We start from the raw sequence: 25,050 nt of genomic DNA, 5'->3' as shown, positions 1-25,050 counted from the left end.
ACCTTCCCAGAGAGTGAGGTTAGGTTGATCAGCTTGTAGTCCCCAAAGTCTCCTTCTTGCCCTTCCTCAAAATTGATGCAATGTTTGCCTTTTTCTAGTCATCAGAAACCTCCCACAATCATCATGACCTTTCAGTGATGATAGAATGGCCTCGCAATAATATTAGTCTCCTCTCACCATGCTTAGAATGAATCCCATATAGTGCCATGTATTTATGTACGTCCAATTGCCCTAAACACACCCTAATTCTATCTTCCTCTGTTGTGGGTAAAGCTGCACCCCAACAAACTCTGCTGCTAGACTTAGGGACTTGGGTAGCTTGAGAGCAAGCCTTACCAACTGAAGAGCATTATTAGCTGCCCTTCAGTCCACAAGGACAGATCATTGAGACCAGTCTTATTATAGATGTATAAATTATTTCCTTGCTTGACATGTGACCTAGTAGTTTAGAGTGCCCAGCCTCCTCTTTGTCCCTCTCCTGGGACAACCTAAGGACCAAAAAGCATGAAACTTGTAGTAGGCACACAAATGGAGTGACATGATGTCATGCCTCTACCTGGCATAAAGACTGAGAATCTGAATCTTTAGGAAATGGCATGGAAGTTACTTGATGAGTATCACTAGGTCTGAAGTGCAAGCACAGGGAGGGAGGAGAAGAACACAGTATGATGACAGGAACAGCTCACAACACCCTTGGCCACTGTTTCTAACAGAGTATCTCCATAAATTTCTGTTACCCAGCAAAGACTATTAGATTAGCCTCAGATTATGAATGACTATGACCACTTCTCCGAATATCCCTACTTTCTCTTGAAAGTGAATTAAAATCCACATGCTTCTTTTGGACTGACTTAAAAACTAATGTGCCCAGAGAGTTATAGTGGAACTGATGATCAAATTTGACTCTTTTTGAAGAAAGGAATGTGCTTTGTGAAGAAGAAACAGACATACTTGCTCCATTTCCAGAAAAAATAATCCACAAATCTTGCTAGGATGACACAGTCCTGAGAAAAGCTACCTGTACAGCTATTTTTTACTTGTTACAGTTATTTATTCTCAATCAAAAAGTTTTCATAACCATGTAAGACTGTTAATTACCCAAAAGCACAGTGTCTCTATTGCATAAATTTTATCATGATTTACTTTACCCATTATTGTGCTATATTTTGACCTACTGAGGCCACTAGGAGATTTTTCTTTGACTCCACTGCAGTCTAGACTTTCCCATCTTGCTTTTAGAGGAAAGACAGCAAGCCTTATATTGCAGTATAGTATATATCTGTTCTCATCTGGCCCACCTAATCACACTCTGAGTTATTAAAAAGATTTAGCTATTATAAAAATTTCAAAAAGCTACAATAGTCAACAGAAAAAAATATAACTTTTGTAGGGATTGGCGCTCGGAAGATCTCGCGATGTACGGAAAGAGAAGGGTTAAAGGAGGCGGGATGACCGACAGACAGTATATAAGGGCGTGACGCAGTTGAATAAACGCCATTTGCAGCATCCTCATATTGGTGTCAGTGCTCTGTGGCCCAGGGTATGGTGGACCCTGTGCCGAGTCCCACGGGGTGATCAGACGAATGTCTACAAGTGGTGACCCTGACGTGATTGGACATCGGCGGATTACGCGGGGCGTAATCGAAGGCCTGGCCAGGCATGGAAGGAGTCCTGAAGGTGTTGGACTCGTGCTCTAGAGAGGTAAAAATCCCTATGGGACAAAAAGAAGCGAAAGCTTGCCTAGAGCGGCTCCTGAAAGAGGAAGCGATAGAGCGCCCGGGGGACATATTGTCTCCTGAGTGCTGGCCGAAATGCACCGCGGCTTTAGCGGAACGGGCTATGGCGACGCAGCATGGTCCGGAGTTAAAGACGTGGGGGCGGATTAGGGCGATTTTCAGGAAAGTGCGGGAGGAGGGCTTAACATGGAAGGAAGCAAAGAGATTGATGCACGCGCAGGCGGAGCGGGGCGTGCAGGCGGATGGGGAGGCGCGGACAGAAGGGCTGACGGAGGTAGCGGAGCAGACGCCTCTGGTGCTCCCAGTGCAGCCGTCGGCACCGGCCGAACCACCGGGATACCCTTGGGAGGAGTTGGAACGGGAGCGTGAACGGGCGAGAGAGGGGGAGCGGGAGAAAGAGCGACAGTTAATTCAGGAGGCAGAGGAACCCGTGGCTGAGCAAAGGAGACGGGAGAAGGAGAGGCAGAGACTAGAGGAGGCGGAGAGGGCTGTGATGAAGGGATCAGAAAAGGAGCAGGTAGAGGAGGGAGCGGTTCCCCTGTATGATCCGGAGGATTGGGTGCCGGGACGTGTTTTGCGAACCGCGCCACAAGTGCACCCTAAGATGGCGCTGACATCCGCTTTCTCCCCGGATGTCTCTCCGGAGGTCGGGAGAGGCGGAGCACGGCCAAAGGAAGGAGGAAGGAAAGTCAGGACACTCCCTCTTCCGCGCGTAGCGGAAGAGGAAGAGAGTGGGCCGGACTCAATCGAGGGGTCGGCTCAACGGTTAGAGGAGGCGTGGCAACTGGTGGGCGGAAACCGCTGTCGTCCGCCGCACGCAGCGATAAAACAAAAGGCTATCTCCGGCTGTAAGGCGCAGTCGGCAGCAGCCAGTGAAAAGGCAATGCCTATGCCTTTAATACCTGCGCCCGACCCAGCTACAGATCCGCTGCAGATGTTGCAGCGAGTAGTAGAGGAGATGCAGGAGCAGGTGAAGCAACAGCGGCAGCTGCTACAAGCAGCTGGGGAACAGAAAGGAGTTCCCGATTCACCGAAGGTCACGTTGCCAGACTGGAAAATTGTAGCAAAGGAATGTGTTATGGACGGCATACGCTTTGAAGGACCCCCTTTAGTTTGCCCAGTCCGAGCTGGTCCAGGTGGTGTAGGGGTGGAGTGGTCTCCGTTAGATAGCAAGCTTTTGCAACAAGTGAAGAAGACCGTGGATGATTACGGCTTAGGACATCCCATGACAGGCTCTCTTTTAGATGTGGTTTTTTCCGGTTCACTGACTCCCTGGGATTCGCGACAGTTTTGCAGTATGATTTTGACTCACACCTTTTTCTTGATTTAGAAAGAAGCTTGGACAAACAGATTACAAGCAGCACTAGTTGAGACCCAACAAGAAAGACCCAGAAACAGGAAAGTGGGAAGGTGGGAGGCGCTTGGTGACACAGGGAAGAGGGTATGCTGCAGTACAATCATCAGAGCACCCAGACTCACGTGTGCGCTGGGTGCCGGCACGGTGGTTGAAACCAGACCTCAGTCAATAACGATTTGTTGTGAGTTATTTTGCAGGATGCCGTTCAGAAGATCATCTGAGTACCTGCACTGTGGTCGCTGTGACCCTTGGGTGCTTGTCAAGTATGACCGCTGTGGACAACAACTCTGGAGACGCACCAGCCGAGCATCAAAATGGTGTGACCGATGTTTTGAACACCGCAGATCCACTTTACAGCAACCGCTGTGTGTACCCCATAAGCAGGGGACTATGATATGCTTTTAGACAAAGCCAATCAATTACAGGAGGCAGGTGACAGTGGCTTGACAATCTCCTCTCGTCGACCTGGCAATGGCTCCTGTCTTTGATTGACTGAAAAACGTTGACCCTATTTGGAATCCTTTTGGTGGTGGTTATTATGGTTTGTTGTGGGATACCAGCACTGACTGTTTGCGTGCGGAAACTCTTTATACAGAGTGCGGGTACCCACCAGTACACGAATTACCATGAGGTGGTGGGATCACTTATAGCTGTAACGCCAGTTTGTACCGTCGGTCATCCGCCATAGTGAGGGGGGACTTGTAGGGATTGGCGCTCGGAAGATCTCGCGATGTACGGAAAGAGAAGGGTTAAAGGAGGCGGGATGACCGACAGACAGTATATAAGGGCGTGACGCAGTTGAATAAACGCCATTTGCAGCATCCTCATATTGGTGTCAGTGCTCTGTGGCCCAGGGTATGGTGGACCCTGTGCCGAGTCCCACGGGGTGATCAGACGAATGTCTACAAACTTTGCAATTTATTTTCAAGAACAAATCTTGTATACACACTTGCGTGTGTGTGTACCTATACACATATATATCTAGATGTATGATATATTTATATAAAAAATCCATTAAAAATCAAGATTAAAAATTAAATTTCTTCAATAGCCAGTACACAGGAAGCACTACATTTCATTAAGGCTTGCTGCCTCTGTTTTTACTACTTCTATTTTACAGGTCATTGACAATATTCTCTTCAGTCACTCTATTTCTATTCTGCCTTTTCTTTCAGTGTACATTTAGATTCCTTCAGCAACTCTCAGAGCAGTACACCTTTTCTGCTAACACTGCCTGCATATCTTGAATGTTATCTGTTCATAATTCATAGTTTTGTATTGCCTGACCCACTGAAAAAAATATTATTAGAACGGATATCAACAGAACAGATTTTACACATGCAAAACGGCAATGGAAACTAAAACATAAAATCATAATTGGTATCTGAACATAAAATTGTGCATGACACCCAGATATTATTCTGGTTTTTATCTATCTATCTAGAATTCTATTTTATCTGTAGATGACAACATAGGATATTATTAAATATTCATAACTCAAGTGAAAGTAAAGCATGAATCAAACTCTTCTAACATTTATCTAGCCATTTCAACTGCTCATAGTTTGCTTTCCATTTTAATCCTAATTCAACAGAAAAACATACTATGGGTTTGGAAGTATGCATGAATTAATAATGCAGTGAAGCTTTCTTACATGACTTGGACTCCGGTGATGGTGGAGAAATGTTGGACACGGCAAGGTCGCTCTTTGACTTTTTAGGCTTTTTTGCATTTACCTGCCAAGGTTTATCATAACTTCTAAAATCTCTCCTTGTTCCTTTATTTTCTGTTAAAAGAATTGAATCAGGCAATTATAACATTTGTAGGGTCATTTTTCAAAGACAATAAACAATTAATCCAGAAAAAACAAGACCTATCAGTCCAAACCAAAGTCAGCTCTGTCTGTTCTCCTATCTCTGATTTATGCTAAATTTCATATTTCTTCCATTTCCTAAACAAAGTTTAGAAATTCATTAATGTGATTTTCATTAAAAACATGACATCTTATTTTTTGTTATTAAAAAGTCCTTAACCTCCATTTATTCTCTTACATGTCTCACTTCCTATGCTTAAAACTTTACATTTGATAGAAATAAAAAGTTGATTTGTTAGGCAACTAACATTTTGACTATCAGCAACTATTTGAGATCTACTATAGTCTGAAACAGATCACAGTCAATTTTTAAATACAAACCCAACATTCTAATAGCTTGTACCAGAATATCAAAGCTAAAATTTCTACTTTAGAAACAGAGCAGGTATTATTTCAGAATTTTTTTTATGCTTCTGAAGACCTACAGTCATAAATTATTCACACTGGAGTTCATAAAGTAGTAATAGCATCTTCTCAGTAAGTGTTGGAATGATGGGTTGTTAAAAATGTGTATTATTAAAGAAAATACCTCAACAGAGGCTAATCTCGGGCACAAATACACCATGGGAGAGGAAAGGAAAACAAGGTAAAGAGAAAGAGAAAGCAAAGAGGACAGCAGGGGAATCAAGGGACCTTTATATGCACCTTCTTTCTCATTGAGACTGGGATTGTTTCCACCCTGTACCTCTGATCCATACTCACATGATATGTGCAGAGGCTGAGCTGACAGCCAACAATATATATTAAATTCAGTATCTACTGGACAAACAGGATTTATTGTGCATGCTCAAAACTACAGAGTAGTACCTGTTCAGCAGGTACATGTGCATCCAGAAATTCATGGACAAAATTTGGGAAGATTATACTGGAGACTAGCCCTTTCCAGCATACAGAACATACCTGATGTTTCACTCTCTGCCCAAAGGGCAGCAGAGCCAGACAACGTTCTCTGAAGCTGACTGCGGTTCCCCTGTTTGGACTGAAGATGATCAATTAGAAATGGGATTGGCTGGTCAGGTGTCTCTGTTATCAGCTTGGTCATCAACTCCTTTAGAAAATTAAAACAAAACAAAAAATTAGTGGGATATTGCACCTAAACTAATCTTGTATTTACCAAAAGTAAAGGAGCATTTATAAATGAAAAGCCTGTTTTCAACTTTGAAGAAAACAGCTGGAAACACCCATCTCTTCAAACTACTGCTAGCTTTGCCCTATGAAGTGTTCATGTCTGAAGTGCTCTTACCCTATACAGTCACTTATCCACTAGAATTTACATTAAACAACCCAACCCCTGCTACCTGCTCAAATTTACCCCAAACAATCTGAATACTGTTCATTCAACCATTCTGAACGAGCACCTTTGCAGAGCAGCAAGTAGCTCTTCTCTGACCCATACATCCAAATTTCTTCTCATTGGAAACTGGAGTATCAGGAAGTTTGGTGCATCTTTGATCTCACCCAGAGATAGAGCAATGATCTAGTTAGAATATGTACTCGTATCTGAGAACTCCAAGGTCTGATCAAACAGGCAGACATTTTTTAAAGCAAGTCCTCCAAAATATTATTGTATAGACGTGAGCAAATACTTTATTACACTGTTGCAGATACAGATACAAAACCATTGTCAACACAAAACCATCTCCTATGTCAAGCATTGATACTATCTAATCGCTGTTACATGCCCTGGCCTTGCAGGGCTGCAGAAAGCAACTCTCTGTATTGCTGCCGAGGTTCTTCCTGGCTCCCTACACAGATTAGGAATCCAGAAAGAAGCTGTGGCTCTGTGATGGACATGTGCCCTGAGAGGAAATCAATGACTAATGTGGGATGTGAGCCTGAAATCCACATAGTTTCACAGGACATCTGTGGCTGCCGCTGCAAAACAAAAAAGCTCCACAGATGTAAAAAATTACAAGTATCTACAACAAAATCAGGACAAAAAACTGACTAAATTATTAAGATCATTTATTCTTTCTTCATCTATTCCCAAGCATAAATCTTACCATAACTTCCACACACTTAAGTCGTATCTCCGCTTCATCTTTTCTGTACACCTTCATTTAATAAATGATTTTTCAAATACCGGTAGTTACTTGGTATTACCATCAGTTAATTGTGTTGGGAAAAGATACTTAAGAGTGAGTATACCGAATAGCAGTAAACATGAGTAACAGCATGCAGGATTATTAAGACACAGCAAGTTATCTTTGTCCACTCCAAGACCTTCCATTTGTTTTATTCAAGTAGTCGTATGAACAACTAGCTATAAGTGAAAATGAGACAGAAACAAGCTTTCCATTTCAGAAAGAGAAATTTAAACTTCAGAAAACAAAAAGGAGAAAACATGCCCTACCCATGTGTTGTGAAGACATGTTTATCTGTGATATGATTTTTGATAACTATCTACAGGGAATGGGGAAAAAAAAAAAAAGAGTAACTTTGGTTTTGAATGGAACTCCACAGGGAGAAATTAAGCTACTTACTAATGTTGGAAATGGTAAAGCTATGGAGTGTAACTTCATCTAGACTGTCTCTCACCAAGGTAGGAGAAACCCTCTGATATACATCATACAAGAAAAATCCAGAAATTGGAGTAACTCTTATTTTGGTTGCTTGGCAACACGGTAACAGCAAACCTTTCTTTTTTTCTCTGCCAAAATGCAGAATCAGTGACAAGTGGAAAGATGTAATCTTGTGCTTGTAATGGACCACAATAGCTGTAGGAATTCCACTGCAGAGGATTCTATTACCAAGAGAAAAGCATCAGTTGTAATAGCTTACTTGTAATTTAAATAATTTCTCTGAATCATGGTTTGAAAATGATTTTTATGTCTTAGATTAATAAAAGCAAGATGATGAGAACTGAGATACATGCATTAATACTATTAATTTTTTAAAGACATGCATGGGTGACAATCTATTAATAATACATTGCAAAATTTATGTAGCATTAAAAAAGATAATACAGAGATGAACAATTTTAGAACGTCTACATGTCAATGTAAGACAAATGCTACTGAGTCGTTGCCATCACTGATTTGCTTGTTACCGGAAGAAATGGTCTTTCATTAACAGAAACAGACCTAATAAAATAAAACCGATTATAGGATTCTTTACATTATTCTGAGATACAGCAATAAAACTGAAGAACGTAATTGCACACAGTTAAAAAAAAAAATAAAATATAAAAGAAGTGCTATTCTGAGGTGATGTGAAATTAGCTCCTATTCAAAAGGACCACTTTTTTACCTACTGTTAACATATTGATAGTAAGGCCTGAGTGATACAGAGATCTGTGCTGTCCCAGAGCATAATCAGTTCTATTCTGTGACAGCAATAAGAAAATTTAAAAGTAGCCTATATCTGTAGTTCTTTTACCTATCTGAAGTAACAAATGAGTTTTACCAATCCTGTACACCTAAAGCAAAAAACAAATAACATTGCTGGAATCCTCATAAACTGAAAATAGTATGCAGTTAAAAAAAAACACTACTTATTTGTGTAAAAAGCCTCCAACTGCTCTGCCTTAAGCACTTTCAGAGATGTCATTAAAAGTAAATACAACTTCAAGTCAACACAAAGGTGACCCAGATTACGAAGCCTGCCATTTAAAGAAGACATAGTTCTTTACTATGAGTATTCTGTTGCAAAAGGGGAGTAAAGAAGCTCTTTGAGATTTGCTTCTCGAGCTGCTCCAAGCAAGGTGTGAAACTGGTCTCCAACTTATCACAGCTGGGTTCCCAAACTGCAGAATTTGCAAACACCTCCGCCCCAACCAGCATTAACAATAGCAGGGATAATAGCTTCAGACATACGCTCTGTGTAAATTCACATTCACATGCAGGAGGTGTTATCTCCTTCCATATCCTCCTGTCACACTGTCAGAGACCCCAGAAGTAGGATCACAACTCCATGATCCTCACTGCCTTTGCCCTCCTACCAAATTCTGCCACCCAGTCCATCAAGGGACCTAACTCCATCTGCTCAGCCCCCAACCCATGCTCTTCAAGCTCATGCTTCCTTTGAGACTCTTGTCATCCCCAGCAAATTGGCAAATACAAGGAAATATGTTATCTGCCTGTGTTTGGTTGCTTAGTTATGGCATGGGATAGAGGGGTAGAAGGGGCAAGACAAACAAACAAACAAAAAACACCACCCAACAAAAAAAGCAAAAAACTTCACACAGGCAGTTACTGTACTTAGTGAGCACTCAGCTCATTTTTTAAATAAAAACATATACTTCACTGAAAATGAAAAGACATTACAGATGAGGAATGCCTATTAGGGGTATTCTCATCTTAGCCTCATTCCCTAGTAAAACTATCTTAAACTTCTGATGGAATTATCCAAAGTTTATTTGATGCTCTCATCTGTTGCTTGGGTGACATCTTCATAGACAGCAGGAATAACATACTACGTGGTACTCTAAATATACTCTTAGGAGTTTGAAATGTTTCAAAAAAAGATGACAAAAGTGAATGTATTAAATAAGAAAAACTAAATTGTACAACAAGTTACAAAAATAAAATTCCTTTTTGGTTAGCAGCAGTCTGACTCACAATGTGCTAAGTAGGCAAGGTTCCACAAGAAAAAGAAAAGGAAAAAGACCAACTAGTCTCAATGAAGCCGCCTCTGCATTAACAGCAGAGTAAAAATGGCACAGGATCATTGAAACTGAGATTCATTTCTTGATGAAAAATTCAACAGTTTCAACTATGCATGAAAACAGAGATGCAAGACACTTAAATGTCTCTTAAAATATTAACTATACTTTTTGCCTTTCTAGCTCAAATTTCTCAGTTTTCTGTTTGTTCTCATTTTCACCTAATTCAAGTAAGAAAAACAGAATGTCTTCTCTACCTTTATAATATGTTCTTCCATGCACAGTATGCCTTATAACGACAAATAAAAAGTCATGGCAGATTGAGTCTCCATGCTGCCAGATCAACTGCTCGCTACCCAAAATCTCTCTCCTCCTATCTTCTTTCTGCTGCTATGTCTTCCTTTCAGTCTATGTCCTTTTGTCTTTCTATCAGTGGGACTGCCTTCAGACTCTCCCTTCCAGCTGTGTAACAAGTGAAGAAGCCTGTTCAGATGTCAGTAGCTATTAATTCCCTGTGCACCCACAAGAGACACTGCAGCACAGAAAAGGGGTGAAAGCGAACTTCCATGATTACTGCAGACTGGAGCACTAGGGTGAAGACATTGTTTCTGCTGCTTCTCCACTGTATTGCCCAAAATTAGGTTCTGTCCTGACCAGAATGAGAAAGAACAGGCAGAAAGGTGATATAAGCTCCAGAAAAACTGGCAGTTAACTTCTCCAAGGATTTTACCTTGCACTGTGCAAATCAGAAATGAAACCAGTTATTTCTACTTTCTTCTGCAATGGTAACTTCATATGCTTTTACATTCAGTAGTTTTATTAAACTATGTAAGACTGTTTTAAAAGAAGCTTGCAAAAGTTGATCTGTGGATGCTTCCAAAAGAGATTCGTGCACATATTTGTAAGGCTGCAAAAGATCTTGAAAAAAACAGGTCTAAACTAGCAACTTAATATATTAATTCTTCATAAAGAGAATAATCTTTCACTATTGTGCTATCCTGAGGTCCTGTATTAGTTATTCAATGCAGGCTCAAATTTTAATTTCCTTGTGACTATCTATGCATTTAATACAAATGAAACAGTCTTCACAGTTTATTAATAATTGGCCCAATTACAAGAAAACTCTAATTAGCTATGTCTAAATGTACCTATCAGGTTATTAAGTTAATTAAGAGACATTCTATCTTGCTCTGTAATTGATAACAGTAACTACACAACAATCACAGGTTTTGTTTTTAACTATATAGACTTCTACAGAGTATTGCACTACTTGCACAGATTTTGACTGTATTATGTTCTCATTTCATGGTTTAAATTAGATGTTTAAAGTAGGTAGAGTGAATTGCCCTCAGAAGACGTCTGTCTCCGTCTCTCCTAACCAAACACAGAGACTAGGTGGCTGAGCTTAAACTACAAGGTTTTGATGGGATGCAGTTCCAAATTAAGACAATTAAATACAGCATTCTTCACTCCAACGTGAATGGTGGTCTTGTCAATGAAGAAGTCAAGGGAGCCTATAGAGGTCCCAGTTGACTAGCCAGTGTATGTCCACTTAAGATAAGAGGAATTGCTCTCCGGGCTCTACTGGCTGTATTAGCTATATATCCGTTGACTGCAATGGAGCTTAGACGCTTACAAGACAGGCAAACTTCTAAATTTAGGTTTGCTAATCACTTCATACAGGCTGTAGAGTGAACAAAGAAGATATAAAATTGAATGAAAACCTGTGGAAGGGAAGTAAGCTTAATAAACTTTTTAGTGATTGGCACATTTTTTTGTTTAGAATTCCTTTCCCATTTCTGCAGTAATAAAGCAAGGAAATAAAAAAAAATATTTTAAAATGCATGTTTCAACATTATTCTTACTGACTGAAATAAAAGTCTGCAATTCTTAAATGAGAGAATAAAAGTAAACATCACGGCTTCTACCACAAAAGATTATTCTCCATGGAAATGAAGGAAAAATACCAGCATCCTTCTTTCAGAAGATAGCTAGGCTTTAAATCTTCTCGAGCAATTCAGAATTAAAAGAAGAAAATCACATTATAGACTATAATCGAAATAGACTTCAACATATTTTAAATGTTCATGAAATTATCACCACATCTCCCTATGGAATAAAATTCAACACAAAGCACATCTCCACATAAACACAATTCACATGCCTGCACCACACTAGTTGTTTCAAATTAACCAAGGTAGAAAAACATTTGAGAACAAACCTCTAAGATTAGTAGGCCTACTCAGCTTGTGAAAATATTCAAACTTTTATCTGGAATTGACTAAAAAATTTTCAACCAACTTTCTTTGTTCAAAGCCTCAACACTACTCATTCCTGCTGTTTCAGCTAGCTGTGCAGCTAAATTTAATATCTCAAAACTGCAGTACACAGCATGGAATACACCCCACAAAGAAGTTACTTTGGACATACAACTAAAGAGAAAATACAAAGCTTATATGGTGGCCCTGATACTATGGTGCAAACGAAATTCCCCTGAAGGTGGCACTGGTAGGGAAATCTACAATATGGGACTAGTGACCCATGTAACATTTTCAGACTCAGACTATTAACATTCAAAGTCTCAAACTGCTTTTTTCACATCTCAAATCAGGGTTTTAACTCTGATATACAAAAGAAATAAACTTTTGGTTCATACAATGAGAATAATAAGAGGGAGTCTGAAAACAAACATCATTGAATAGCTAACAGTCCTCCTTCAATGTTCATCTATTAAATATCTCTACCAGTTCAACAACAGAAGAACAATTTTTGGGCCTATGTTACTAAACATATGTTTAGGGAGACTCTGGAGAGCAGAATGAAAACAACAAATTCTTTACACTACAAATCCTTTGCAAATCATATACTCAGTTCCCTGAGTTGGATGAACTAGCCCTATCTGATATTAATCAACTCGTGTATGTAACAGTTGATAAAATATGCATCATTGACCTTACTTAGTGATTTTTGCATAGATGAGGTCTGGTGGACAGTTCCAAAATTCCACTGAGTGAGCTCATGACAGTTTATCAAACTCCACCATGCACAACATAACATGCAATATCTACCTAAACCTCTTGCTGTATTTTTTCATTTATGTATTCTTTGAGGGATTTTTTTCCTCCTATCTTATTCTTGATATTTCAAATATCATTGTCCCAAATGTATTATACCACTTCAGGGGTCACAAAATAGCATCAAACACCTTTATTCTTTGGCTTTTTTTTTTTGAAAGATTTCCTTTCTCCCATTCAATCATTTCAGACAAGAATGCCATCAAAAGGGAGGTCACTGGTACTAGGTTACTCTAAAACATTAACTACTTCTCAGTAAAAGAACAAAATACTAAAGACATGCTTTCAGATATGCCAAGCATGTCAACAGTTACCACATTTTCTCCCCCAGTTTTCAAATCACAGAGATTTTCTACAACAGCTTACGCACCTTTCAGCAGTCCTATTTCTCTGCGTAACAATCTCACACTTGTGGAATTATGCCTACCATATCATTATCTGAACTAAGCAAGGATTTATCAAACAAGCGTAGTTCATGTTATGGCAGAAACACTGTAAGGTTTCCCTAAAGTGTAATTCAGAAATCTTCCTCAGTTTCCACCCACTCTATCAACCAGTGGAAATTCTACCCTGAAGGTGAGGCACTTCACAGTTCAACCAAAAGAAAATGAAAACTACTGGTTTTCTGAGAGGTCTGTCAAAAGGAATACTCATAGATAAAGGCTAGGAAAGGCTATTACAACCTGGACTGATTTCCTTAAATTACAGCCATAAAACAACACTGACTGCACATCACTGCCTTTCGTAAAAGCTAACTCAACAGGCTAGAGCTCATCTTCCTCTGATCAGCTGAAGCAATCTTATTCCAATTTCAATGTCTAAGGTGAAGCCACTTGTTCCTGTGTTCAGTGATTCATTACTGCAAATGTTAAAAAAAATGCATCATATTTCCAGTTTAAACTTCACTGACTTATCTTCTACCTACCTGGAACAAAATTTTTTCTGAGGGAGGGTGATACTAGGAACTACAGCAGTAGGTATTTTTGTGGCTACCTCCGGTGGGTTGACCCCAGCCAGCAGCTAAGCACCCACCAGCCACTCACTCACTCCCACCCCCAGAGGGATGGGAGAGAGAATGGAAAGAGCAAAACAAGAAAAACTCATGGGTCAAGATAAAAACACTTTAATAACCAAAGGGAAGGGAAAAAACCCAACCAAATGAGTAATGCCAAGGCAATCACTCACCACCTCCTACTGCCCAGCCAGTCCCCAAGCAGTGGCTACTTCAGAAAATAATACCCCCCAGCTTTGATTACTGAGCATGACAATATCTGGTATGGAATATCTCTTTGCTTAGGTTGAGTCAGCTGTCCCAGCTGTGTCCCCTCCCAACCTCTTCCCCACTCCTAGCCTGCTCTCTGGTGGGCTGAATGAGGAACAGAGAAGGCCTTGACCCTGTGAAAGCACTGCTCAGCAATAAAAGATGGGTGTATTAACACTGTTGTAGTCACAAATCTGAAACACAGCACTATATGGGCTGCTATGAAGAAAATCAACTCCATCCCAGCCAGACCCAGTACAGTGCCACTATAGTAATGGTTATTAAGGGTTTATGAGTGGCAATCAGGAGAAGGCTGCACATGAAAAAACCCAATTGGTTTATTGAGGGATTGACTCAGCAAAGCACTTCAGATTAGGTATTTTTTATGCATGAGAAGTGAATGATTATAAAGCCAGGTGCATGCTTAAAATGCCTTGATGAATTAGATCACAGCTCTGTGACTGCAGAATTGCAATCATTTCCTTCCTTCCAGAAGCCTACCCAAAAAACCATCAGATCTTTTTTAGAATCTAACTATGGAAATGTTTTGAAGATTTATGGAAATCCTTTCCATTGCATCCCATGGAAAACTTGGACAATACACATTTTTAAAATCTGTGCAGCAACAAATCATACCCGTCAGGTGCTTTTCTGTCTTCCCCCCCACCCCTTCCTTGGATCATTTATCCCAATAAAGTTAAAAAAATGTAAATACATGTTCTGAATTAGATCACACATTAGATATACTACCAGAAAAAAAACTTATCAGAAATCCATGTTGCACATTTATCACTTCTCATGCTTTTTCTAGTTCCTGTTCTCACAGTTTAAGGGAATTAAACTGATTGATTCGTCAGTGCTTAAAGAAAATTACTATGCAAGGCATGATTTTATACTTTCATTTTTATTTTCAATTGCAGTCACATTATAATATCTAAAAGCACAATACTAGAAGTATGACTGATAAATTTGGTCTAGGAATTAAGAGTCCCAATTTCTTACTACTTAAAATCCCAGATTTCAACACTGTTACTCTTAGTTTTTCCAGTAGAAGACAGAAGGACCTAAATCTGCAGTTGGGCAACAAGTGATGATATAGCGTAAAGCTGGTGGAAGTCCTAGTCCTACCTAAACTCATAAGCAAGGTGCATACCCATCCCACCCCATTGCCTGAAACCATATTCCAAACAGCAAAGAACAGTCCCAGCTGTAGTGCAGAAACAACATCCCCTAATCCCCCCTGCTTGCTTTACTGCACTGGTAGCTACAAGGTGTGCACTGTGGTTCATTCCACCAACAGTAGCATGGCCTCAAAGAAAGCACTGTCAAACCATTTTTTATAGCAAACTCTTCAGAGCCACAAGTTTGACGGCCTGGTGTTGTGCTCCTCTCTCTCCCATTTCACATGGCTCACTACTATTCTTCTGTCTATTGTACATACAAAGCACATACAAGTGAATAATGACTACATTTTTGTAGATAACCACAAAGTACCTAGTGGCAGCATGAATCTAATATGCTTGTGCTAGAGCCACTGCCTTCGATCGCTCTCATGAACTTCTAGTCTAGGTCAGCTGCCAAAATGCTGCTAAGAGCACAAGCAATTGGAAGAGAAAAAGTCAACTTCAAAGAAGCTTAGGGCTCAGCCACACCCCAAATAAATTCACAGTGTAAGTAAAGAATATTTTCTAACACCAAGAGTTTCAGCACTACTGAATTTCACAGTATTGAATTGTACTAATACTGAAAGTATCAGGCTAACTCAGAAAATGGTCAGTGAAACATTTTAAAGCAGTCTGAAAATAGGTAACTTAAAAACAGGGCTTAAATACAGTAACTTAAATTCCTTATAGGAATAGGATTTATGGTCTCATGCAGAAAAAATATATACATATGGGGACAAAACATGCATAGCTGGAAATACGGAATATATTCAATAGGTTTTTTTATTATTATGGGTACATATGCAAAAAAAAGTGAAAAAGATTTTCCAGTGTTTTGCATATATTCTACAGAATACATTCATTATCACTGTAATGACTGGACAACTGAGGTAAACGGTAATGCATATACTCATGAATGTATTCATAATATACAATGCAAACTCTACCTAAAACGTAGAAACATTAATTCCTTCTGTTTGTAGAAGACATATATTTGCTGTAAAATTACGTTAACGTAGATCTGATATTACAGGCTGTGATGTGATGCAGGATGTCTTTCTGAGTACAATGGCCTTGCTGTTTCTTTGCCCGATTGTTTGCTGATCAGTGGTGGATGGGGGTTCAGTATGTTGCAAAATGTGTGAGAAATTGCTTTTGGATGGCCTTGCAGTTTCTGAAGAAGATAAGGACTTTAGCCCTCTTAGGTAACGTAGCTTAGAAGTATCCATATGGATTACGTCAAAATGTAAGCACAGATAATAGAAGCACTAACGAGCATTCCTTAGGATAAGATGTATCAAACATGCAGAAGATCACATTGTGCAGAATCATCCAAGAAGGGTCAAGTAGCAGACAAGCGAGGAAGACAATGGAAGACCACCAGAGGACTCCTGAAGACCACCAGAGACCTTCAATATGCCTGCATAAAGGACCTTTGCATATGCTAATAGTTTCCCAGCAAACTAACGAATATGTATAACATTTCTCAGAAACCTAGTGAATATGTCTGTAGAACATGTACTTAACCCACACAATTAGGCCTGACAGTGTGCGGTGTGCACGATAGGTGGAGCGATCCCCCATGTACCCAACACTGCAATAAAGAATGCTTGCTTTCTAAAACTCCAAAATCAAGTCTTAGAGAGTTTCTTCAACCGGCTTTTTTGGTATCAGATGCATCTTAGAAGTTCAAAAGGCACATAGTCCATGAATTGTCCGTGTGAGCCAGTCAAATTTATATCTCTTGTATATAATAAAATGGCTCTTCGTATACATGAAATATTGACATGCAAAATGAAAAAAAAAAATCTAGGTTTTCCTCACTTCATATTTCATCCTGTTAAAAGCCTGTCAAAACTTTATTAGCTATATAATAAAAACTGGTGGTGAGCAGTCACATTAGAAGGCCTGATATTGTATTCTGACAACATCCCCTGTGGATAGCAGTATTGGAGCAAAGAAAAAAATGACAATATGACTTTTACACTTCAACAGTTAATGTTAAAAATTTGGTTTAAAATCATTTTTTCTACAAGCTTTTTTTTACGCTTCTATTTTAAAAGCTACTAACTGCACGTAAAACCATGGCACCTGAGGCAGAATGCCAGCAAGGAGCAGAGCCCTTCCAAACAGCAACTTCCAGAAGAAGTCACTGCGAGTTGTTTAATAGCGTGTAATGCTAGAGGAACTTCCCGCTGGGAACTGTTTAGCAGTCACCCACACAGCAGGAGAGAAGGAAAGAAAAGCATGCTTAGGACTCTGGTGAGCTGTAGATATACGTTTCCAAATCCTAGATCCTTCACTCACATCGGTCATGCAGCTTGGTGACCTACTCATTGGTTTCAGCACAGCAGGTACACTATCAGCCACCACAGGGTAATTTACTAGCAGGCATGAGGAAGACTTCTGAGGCTGATCTCACACATGAACAAAGGAGACAACAACAGAACAGAAAACCAAACAAGCAATAATGTATTTAGCATAAGCATATTAATATCCAAGGTCACAGACCTAAGGCTTTAAAACATTGAATCTGGCCAGGAATCTCTCACAGGTGTATGTATGTATGTACATGCAGAGATTTCCAGTATTTAAGTAATTAGCAGTTTAGAAATTCTAGTTTTATTGGAATGTCCACAGTACAGATTTCAGCATACCACATCAGACCTTCTGAGCCATTTTGAGGCTGTTACCCAGTTCAGGCCTTGGACTGAAGTTCAAATCCTATCACTTGCATAGTGTTACTTAGGTGGTGGCTTTACTGTACAAACAGTTTTGAAATTACCCATTGAACAAAGATACTAGAATCATACACTGGCCATAAATTTAGAATTAGAAATAATGTTTCTGTCCACTTAAATATCCACTTTCTTTAACGAGATCCCTTATAATAAATTTACTTCTGAAGTATGAGCACAATCTAATGGAGGGGTTTAATCTACTAGATTTTTTTTTTTTTTAAAGTATGCCTTATTACAAAAGAGACTGAGTGAATCTGTTTAATTTTCAGTTCAATCATTTAAAATTAAATTTAAATTTTTTATTACCAGAGTTCAAATAATAATTTCAAGGATTGTGGGGTTATGCGTGATTGTACTAGGGACACTATGGGCCAGTAAAAGATTTCAGTATCTAAACTGAGAGTTACAGAAGTTACCCCAAAATAAAATTGCATCTTGACAATATCTGTAGTATTGATACCATCAGTTTGACTTGAAAATATTCCAGGTACATAAACAGTAAGTGAACCTTTGTGATCTGATGTACCTAAGGGATGTGCCTATTTTATCCAAAAACTTCAGGATCAAACAAAGCCGATCATGGGGAAGTGACCACAATCCAAGATTACTTTTGCAAGGTAGCTGCCTGAATAGCTATGCTATAGCCTGCTGACACTCGCCTGCAAGGAGGTGGGAGATAGGAGTCTAATCCCTGCATGCTGAACAGGGGACTGAACACAGGATGTCACAGTCCCTGAGCAAGTGAATAGAAGAGAGATTCTGTGACCACCTCTTCTGACCACATTTTAAATTCAAGATGCAAGCCTTGATCACTGCTCTTTAGAAAGAAGGCAGACCCCAATCTTCTAGAGTGGACTAAGTGCTCTAAAAAAAACCAAAAACAAAACAACACCAAACACTCTTGAGTAAATAGGGTTTTGCCATCTTAATTAAGGCTTTGGGTAGTGCTTTCACATGCAAATATAACGTGATACCTGGGGCAAAATTGTTTTAAGTATAATGAAAATAACATATGTGAATAGGCAGTGTTGGACTGCATGAGATTACAGGTGGAAAGTACCTATGAACATTAGGTTACCATGAAGAAAGTCCATACTTCTGTTGCATACAAAGTTGTGGCAAGCAGCCTCAGTTATAGGAAGAGAGATGATACTGACATGAGATTTCAGGTTTCTAAATAGGACTGGATTCAAATAGATTAGTTAAAGATCTGTTGAGCATAAAGGATTATAATTTTTAAAGATTTACAAAACACATTTACCACATTTAAATTTCACACTTAAAGATGTAATGACACAAAAAAGAATCTAGAATATTGATTTTATAAGGCTACTATGGGATCATCTGTCCATGTAATAGAGTCTTTGGATGTAAACAGTTGTGGAGATTAGTAACTCAGGTGCTAGAGAAGATAACAGGATCTACATGAGATTCCCAAGAAAATCAAGATTCCTGAGAGGTTTGATGGAGTTGCTGTTCTCTGACCATGCCTAACCCATGACCAGTGTTAGATGCCTCACTAATATAGTAAAGCCAATACCTGCCAGTTGCATACGAGCTCTGGTTCCATATCCCTCACCACATAGGATACTGTCTTAAACTCAAGGCTATGCTGTATCACAGGAAAGAAAGTTTCTAAACTGCCTGCTAAACCTATGCTACTGCACAGTAAGATAGATAGACAGACAGCTAGATAATTCAGGCAGTGACATAAGAGGGAGCACAATTTGACAATCCAGTGGCTAGTATTAAATAGCGTTTAGATAAAATATAGACATAGTCCTTTGACACTGTGGAGAGCTGCTTCACTTCTAGCCACGCTTGAAGAGAAAACAGGGAACTGTTACCTCTGAAACACTGCACAGCAACACCTGCTTTCAACTCCAGCTTGACACTCTAGACCGCTAATATTTCAGACATTGCTTTGTGCTTTGGCATTTAGTACTATGGATGAGTTCTTGTTTATTACGTGGGGTTTCTGGATCACCATTTTAAGACTTACTACCACCCATGCAGTGTTTAGACCTAAAAATGCAAATAACAAACCTTGTACTCCACTAAAAGTTCAGCAGTTTGGCTTGTAATTAAATGCACATCATTCCTTTGATCACACCCTCAATGATTTTTGTTTTATTGGCCGCCTTAAAAAAAGGAGGTCCTGACAAATCCCGTAACTGCCATCACAGAAGTACAAACATTAGGGAATCTCTGTAAATTAGCATCACTTTTACACAAAAAAATCCCATTCATACATCAAAGTCTTATTTTCAATGGACCCTTGGCCTGATCCTCATTCCACAATTTGAAATTTGCCTCTGGAAACCACCACTCAGATGACCAGCAGATGCAACTAACATGTAATATACAAACCACAGGATAATAGACATGATGAAGCTGCAGACAGTCAAGTCCATGTTAGCAGAAAAATTAAAACTCAGAGCTATCAAGTGTTCATTAACAGGCACTGTGCTGTGACAGCTTTTGGAACAAGGCACTGTAGCTCTTGCATTACCTGTAAAAGGCAAATCAATATTATTTCTCCTGTGGAAAAAGGATACAACTAATGTTGCATTACTACAGCATTACATTTACTCAAGTTATGTAGAAAGATAAATGTGAGATGATGTTTTAAAAAGTTCTGCTGTCCAGTGTGTGTAGCCAAAGTTATTAAATAGTCTGTATAAGTTCTATGCATTAAAATAATTATAAAAAATGCTTTCATATTGTTTTAATCTTGACCAAGAATTTTTAAGCTATTCACATGGAAGTTCAAATAATAACCAGCAATTACAGTGACACAAAATGGAAAATGTGAGTTACCAGAGTCCAGGGTAGGGCAGCTCTAACACAGATTTAATTATCCAGACTTTAGCTGCCTACATAAATTAACCCTAAATTTGCTCAAGTAATGATCACTAAACAAATTCCAATGAAGTTAACAGATGCTCCCTGACTGTTAGAATTTACTTAAATCATGTCATTTGGAGGTGATCCTTTACTACAACAGCTAAACAATTGTCGGTAATACTCAGTCTAATTACAACTTTTATTCATACACTTCGAATAGATGAATATCTATTCAGATATGCATCTTAATCTCCTTTTATTTACCTTTGAGAGACTGACTTGGTCTCATAAGACTTGATATCAATGTTGTAATCAGCTTTTTAAATGTTTAATATGCACCAATACAATGGAGATTTCTGAACTGAAAAGGTCAGAATTTGTTCCCATAGAAAAATCGGGAAATTAATTTTTATCACAACAAAATACAAAGGGTTCTTTTATATCTGCAGAATTTATATACTGCAAATGTGGCTGGAATTCCTTAAATAACACTAACAAGTAGTTTTTACACAGCACTTTAAGAAGACAAAAGGTTATTTCACATATAAGCAGTTCCCTGATTGACTTAAAGTTACTTGTATCCTTTTCCCCCTCTCCACAGGAAATGTCACACTGATTTGCCTTTCACAGGTAACACAAGATGCACAGTATCTTGTCAGAATAATCACCAAAGCCACTGCAGACCATCTGCAAGCAGATACCCAATAGCTCTCAAACGCCTTTGAGAACACACAGTCACATTCAGTTTGGTTCAACACAGCTCATACTCAGTGCTTTTCTAACTGCAACTGTAAATTATAAAAAACTCCTTGTTTACTATTACGAGTAACACTGTTATATTAGCAGTTATTTTAACTTGTGTTCATTTAGGGGTAGATGAAGTTTTTGCTTAATTATACATACACTTGACCTTTGCCATTTAAAAAAAATGCAAAACACACAATGAAATCAGAATAAAAAGAATTGGTCTCTTTAAATGCAAGAATATGGGAATCTTTTGCCATGCAGAAGCCATCAGCCCATGGATATAACAACATTTTACTATAAATGCATGAAATAATAATATTATAAAAGTAGCTAAATAACTGTTAACTGATAAAAAAACGTTAACCATTTTTTTTCTACACTCTAGGGGATCTTCCAGCATTTTGTGTACTACCAGCTATTACATGCTACCACATGATACCGGCAACTATTTTATTCCTGTTGAATATCAGTGCACCTGAATTTATCTTCAGCCCCAACTAGAAAGACACAGCAATAATTCCAGTTCAGTTGGAAGTAAAAATCCATCTGCAATTGCTTCCATATGCATTTTTATCATCCATCAGTTAAGCCAAAATTACTTGTATGATTTTCCCCATCAGTGAGCAAGATGACAGAAAAACTGCTTTAATGATACTTTTTTTTTTTCTTAATATTATTTTCAAAGTTCTGACAGATTTCTACCATGCTCTGCGTTCATGGATAATCTCTTTATTTCAAGTCAAATTAAAATAGATACTTCTGCTAATCAAAGCAGAGAAACTCCTGAGAAAGACTATCCCATCATAGTCAAACTGAAAATTAGGCACACATAGGGAAAAAGACATGCAGGTGTCCATTTTGACCTAAACAGTGCAGGCTTGAAGTATTCAGTTTTAGAGTGCAACATGAACCACAAAGAATCATGTATGAGAGACCCAGTAACAATTGCTAGGGGAAGGAAATGTTAACCCTGAGCGCAAAGCTACCCATGGTCTACATGTCTCCAGCCACCTTCCAGGGTTCCCAAACTGCTTCCCACTGGCACTACCAGGTTCATTGCTCTGCCTGATCCCTGAGAAAGTACAGTCACTGCCTCTGTCTCCGCCTAAAAATAGCCCAGACTTGTGGAACACCCAAGGCTGCCATCCAGGATTCTCATGAAAAGCAGGCCCTTCAGTGTCAAGGTTTGAATACACACAGACCTGGCAAGGCTGAGGTCTGAACCCAGGAGAAATCAGAGCCTACTGAAGATGAACAAGCTGCCTAACTGACTGCTCCTACAAAGCAAAACCTATGCTTGCAAAGCAGGCACTGAGCTTACCTTCCAAAAATGTATGCTCATACTACAATTCCTCCAGGATCCCTTCCACACATTTACCTGCTTATCTCATCTACTGGCTTTGTGCTGCCTTGAAGTAAGACTCAAAACTCGTTGGGCAGATGTTCTCATTTGCAATGTCTGGACAATTTCTATCACAACAGGGTATCTCTTTCTTGTTGCAGCCAGAAGATGAAATACATTATAAACACAGAGGAGTTTTTCAGCAGATAATCGATTTAACTACAATGCCCAGAAAAGGGTGCCCCAGAAAATGACTCTTCAACAAAAGACAACTCATTAGCAGAAGTGAAAGAACAGTGTGTCTGTTGTATTCTACAAAGGAAAATATCAAACTTTGTTGACAATATACGACAGATATTAGATACGATGGATTACAGCCAGGCACGTGTTTAACAGAAGAGATGGTCCAACACCAAATGTGTATTTCTAAACACTCTGCACTACACAGCTGCACCAATGCTGCAGACGCTGCTTCAAGCTGGGGCTGTAAATTTCCCTAGACTATAACAGCACATAACTCAGTTTTCTCTTCTTCATTTTTGATTTGGATAAATTTCATGTTTGTTTTCAAATCTCATTTCCTATGTTAAAATAAAAGTATGCTTCAAAGTAAAAAAAAAAAAAACCAACCAACACTACAAACACCTGAAAGTTAGGTTTATAATTGCTCATACAAACTTACTGTGGTTCACATTTATATATATATCGCAGTAATCACACAGACCTTTAAAAACATATTCTGTAACATTCATTCAGCTTGACTTTCAACTTGAATGTCATTATTTGAACAGTTTTTGTATAAAATATAAAAATAATGCTCAAGTACTGGATCAAATGCAAAAATCATCCAGCTGGTGGGAGGCATTCCCCTTTCCCACAAATATATATTATCTTATTGATATACATCAGACTCACAACATCTTTTGATATCATAGAAAACTAGAAGAAATAAACTAAATGTTCCACTGAATGTAGGGCAAAAAGATGCTATGAGAAAGGCTTCTTGATTATTATAATGGTACCTATTATTATAAGGACTTACAAGAATGACAAGATTCCCTTTTGTGTAATACTATGATAAATTTTCATATGGTCAAATATTAGACAAAAACACTGTATGACTAGTCATGGAAAAAAACATTCAAGCACTTTTGCAGTATAATGCCTATTATTTGCAACATCTTAAATTCAAATGCTTCCAATTATATCCATTTTTTGAAAATCACAAAAAGCCTCTACATATCTAGGGTTTAATTACAGCTGAACACAAATAGTAATGTGACATAAATAAGATACAGCAATATTTTTCCAGAGAATAAATGTCCACCTACTCCCAGTCCAAAAATCTGGCCAAACACTCTTCTGAAGGTTCTTAGAATAGCCATTCGACTTAATAGTCCATCTCCAGAAAGAAACACCATCACAGGCATAACAGTCTATTCTCATGGGCTTCTTTTTGAAATCTAAAGCAATAATCTAGCTTTACCCAAATACTAATGCTCACTTTTTTAAACATCAGCAATGGACTTTTTTGACATTGCTTCTGGAAAACAAAAAAAGCCCCAAACTATAAATCCTACTTTTGCATTCCTGTGTAATGATTCAATTTTATATGGATGGCCTACATTTGTGATCACTACAGCTCAATGTGAAAGAGAACCATGAAGAGGGAGGACAGAATTAATGTCATTGATATTTAAGGCCTATGTTTCCCACACACAATTTATCAGTTTGTTCTCAGCATAGTCAAGCTATGGAGAGAGCTGGTAGGAGCTTAAGAGACATCCAAACTGTAATTTCCATCAAGCAGTTCAGCCAAATGAGGAAGGTCAGCTGAAAGTCAACTCATCACAAAAACACTACGGGTTGCTTTAACAAAACATCTCAATTTATCAAACTTAACAAGGTTTAAAGGAGCTGTGTTTTTCAACAAGAATAAAAAAAGAATAAAATATTTCTACCCAGCTCCAAGTTGTACATTGCTGTCAATCCCTATATTCCAAGAATGAAGACTAGAAAATTTTACATTCTCAGACCTACTCACATCTGCTCATCAATGTGTCATTATGAAGGAATTTAAGGTAGCATACCTTGTATCCCGAAGACAAACACAAAACAGGATATATGAAGACTTAAAGTATTAAGTGACCCAACTACTGCTAATCATATTTTTGGATCTCTTTCTTTTGCACCTCACAGTATAATACCAGCACTTATGGCTGAAAACAAGGTTCATTCAAATGCAGATTCATATGTAATGCTACTGGAAAAAAAGCTGAAGCATGCATATAGTTTACCTTCATGAC

The 25,050-nt window shown here is 38.7% G+C and overlaps 1 protein-coding gene across 1 annotated transcript in view; it reads right to left on the bottom strand.

The window, feature by feature from the left end:
- The window catches only part of C2H8orf34 (chromosome 2 C8orf34 homolog), a 176,947-nt gene that overhangs the window by 139,223 nt on the left and 12,674 nt on the right, over positions 1-25,050 (bottom strand). Inside the window, exons 2-3 of the mRNA XM_049828656.1 lie at positions 5,867-6,014; positions 4,748-4,879 (exon numbers count right to left, since the gene is read on the bottom strand). Coding sequence (XP_049684613.1) covers positions 4,748-4,879; positions 5,867-6,014 — 280 coding nt within the window. The remainder of the gene's footprint in view (positions 1-4,747; positions 4,880-5,866; positions 6,015-25,050) is intronic.

Source organism: Accipiter gentilis, chromosome 2, assembly GCF_929443795.1.
Source record: "Accipiter gentilis chromosome 2, bAccGen1.1, whole genome shotgun sequence".
In the NCBI taxonomy this organism is placed as follows: domain Eukaryota; kingdom Metazoa; phylum Chordata; class Aves; order Accipitriformes; family Accipitridae; genus Astur; species Astur gentilis.
The sequence above is the reverse complement of the archived record's forward strand: the minus strand, read 5'-3'. Positions and strand labels throughout refer to the sequence as shown.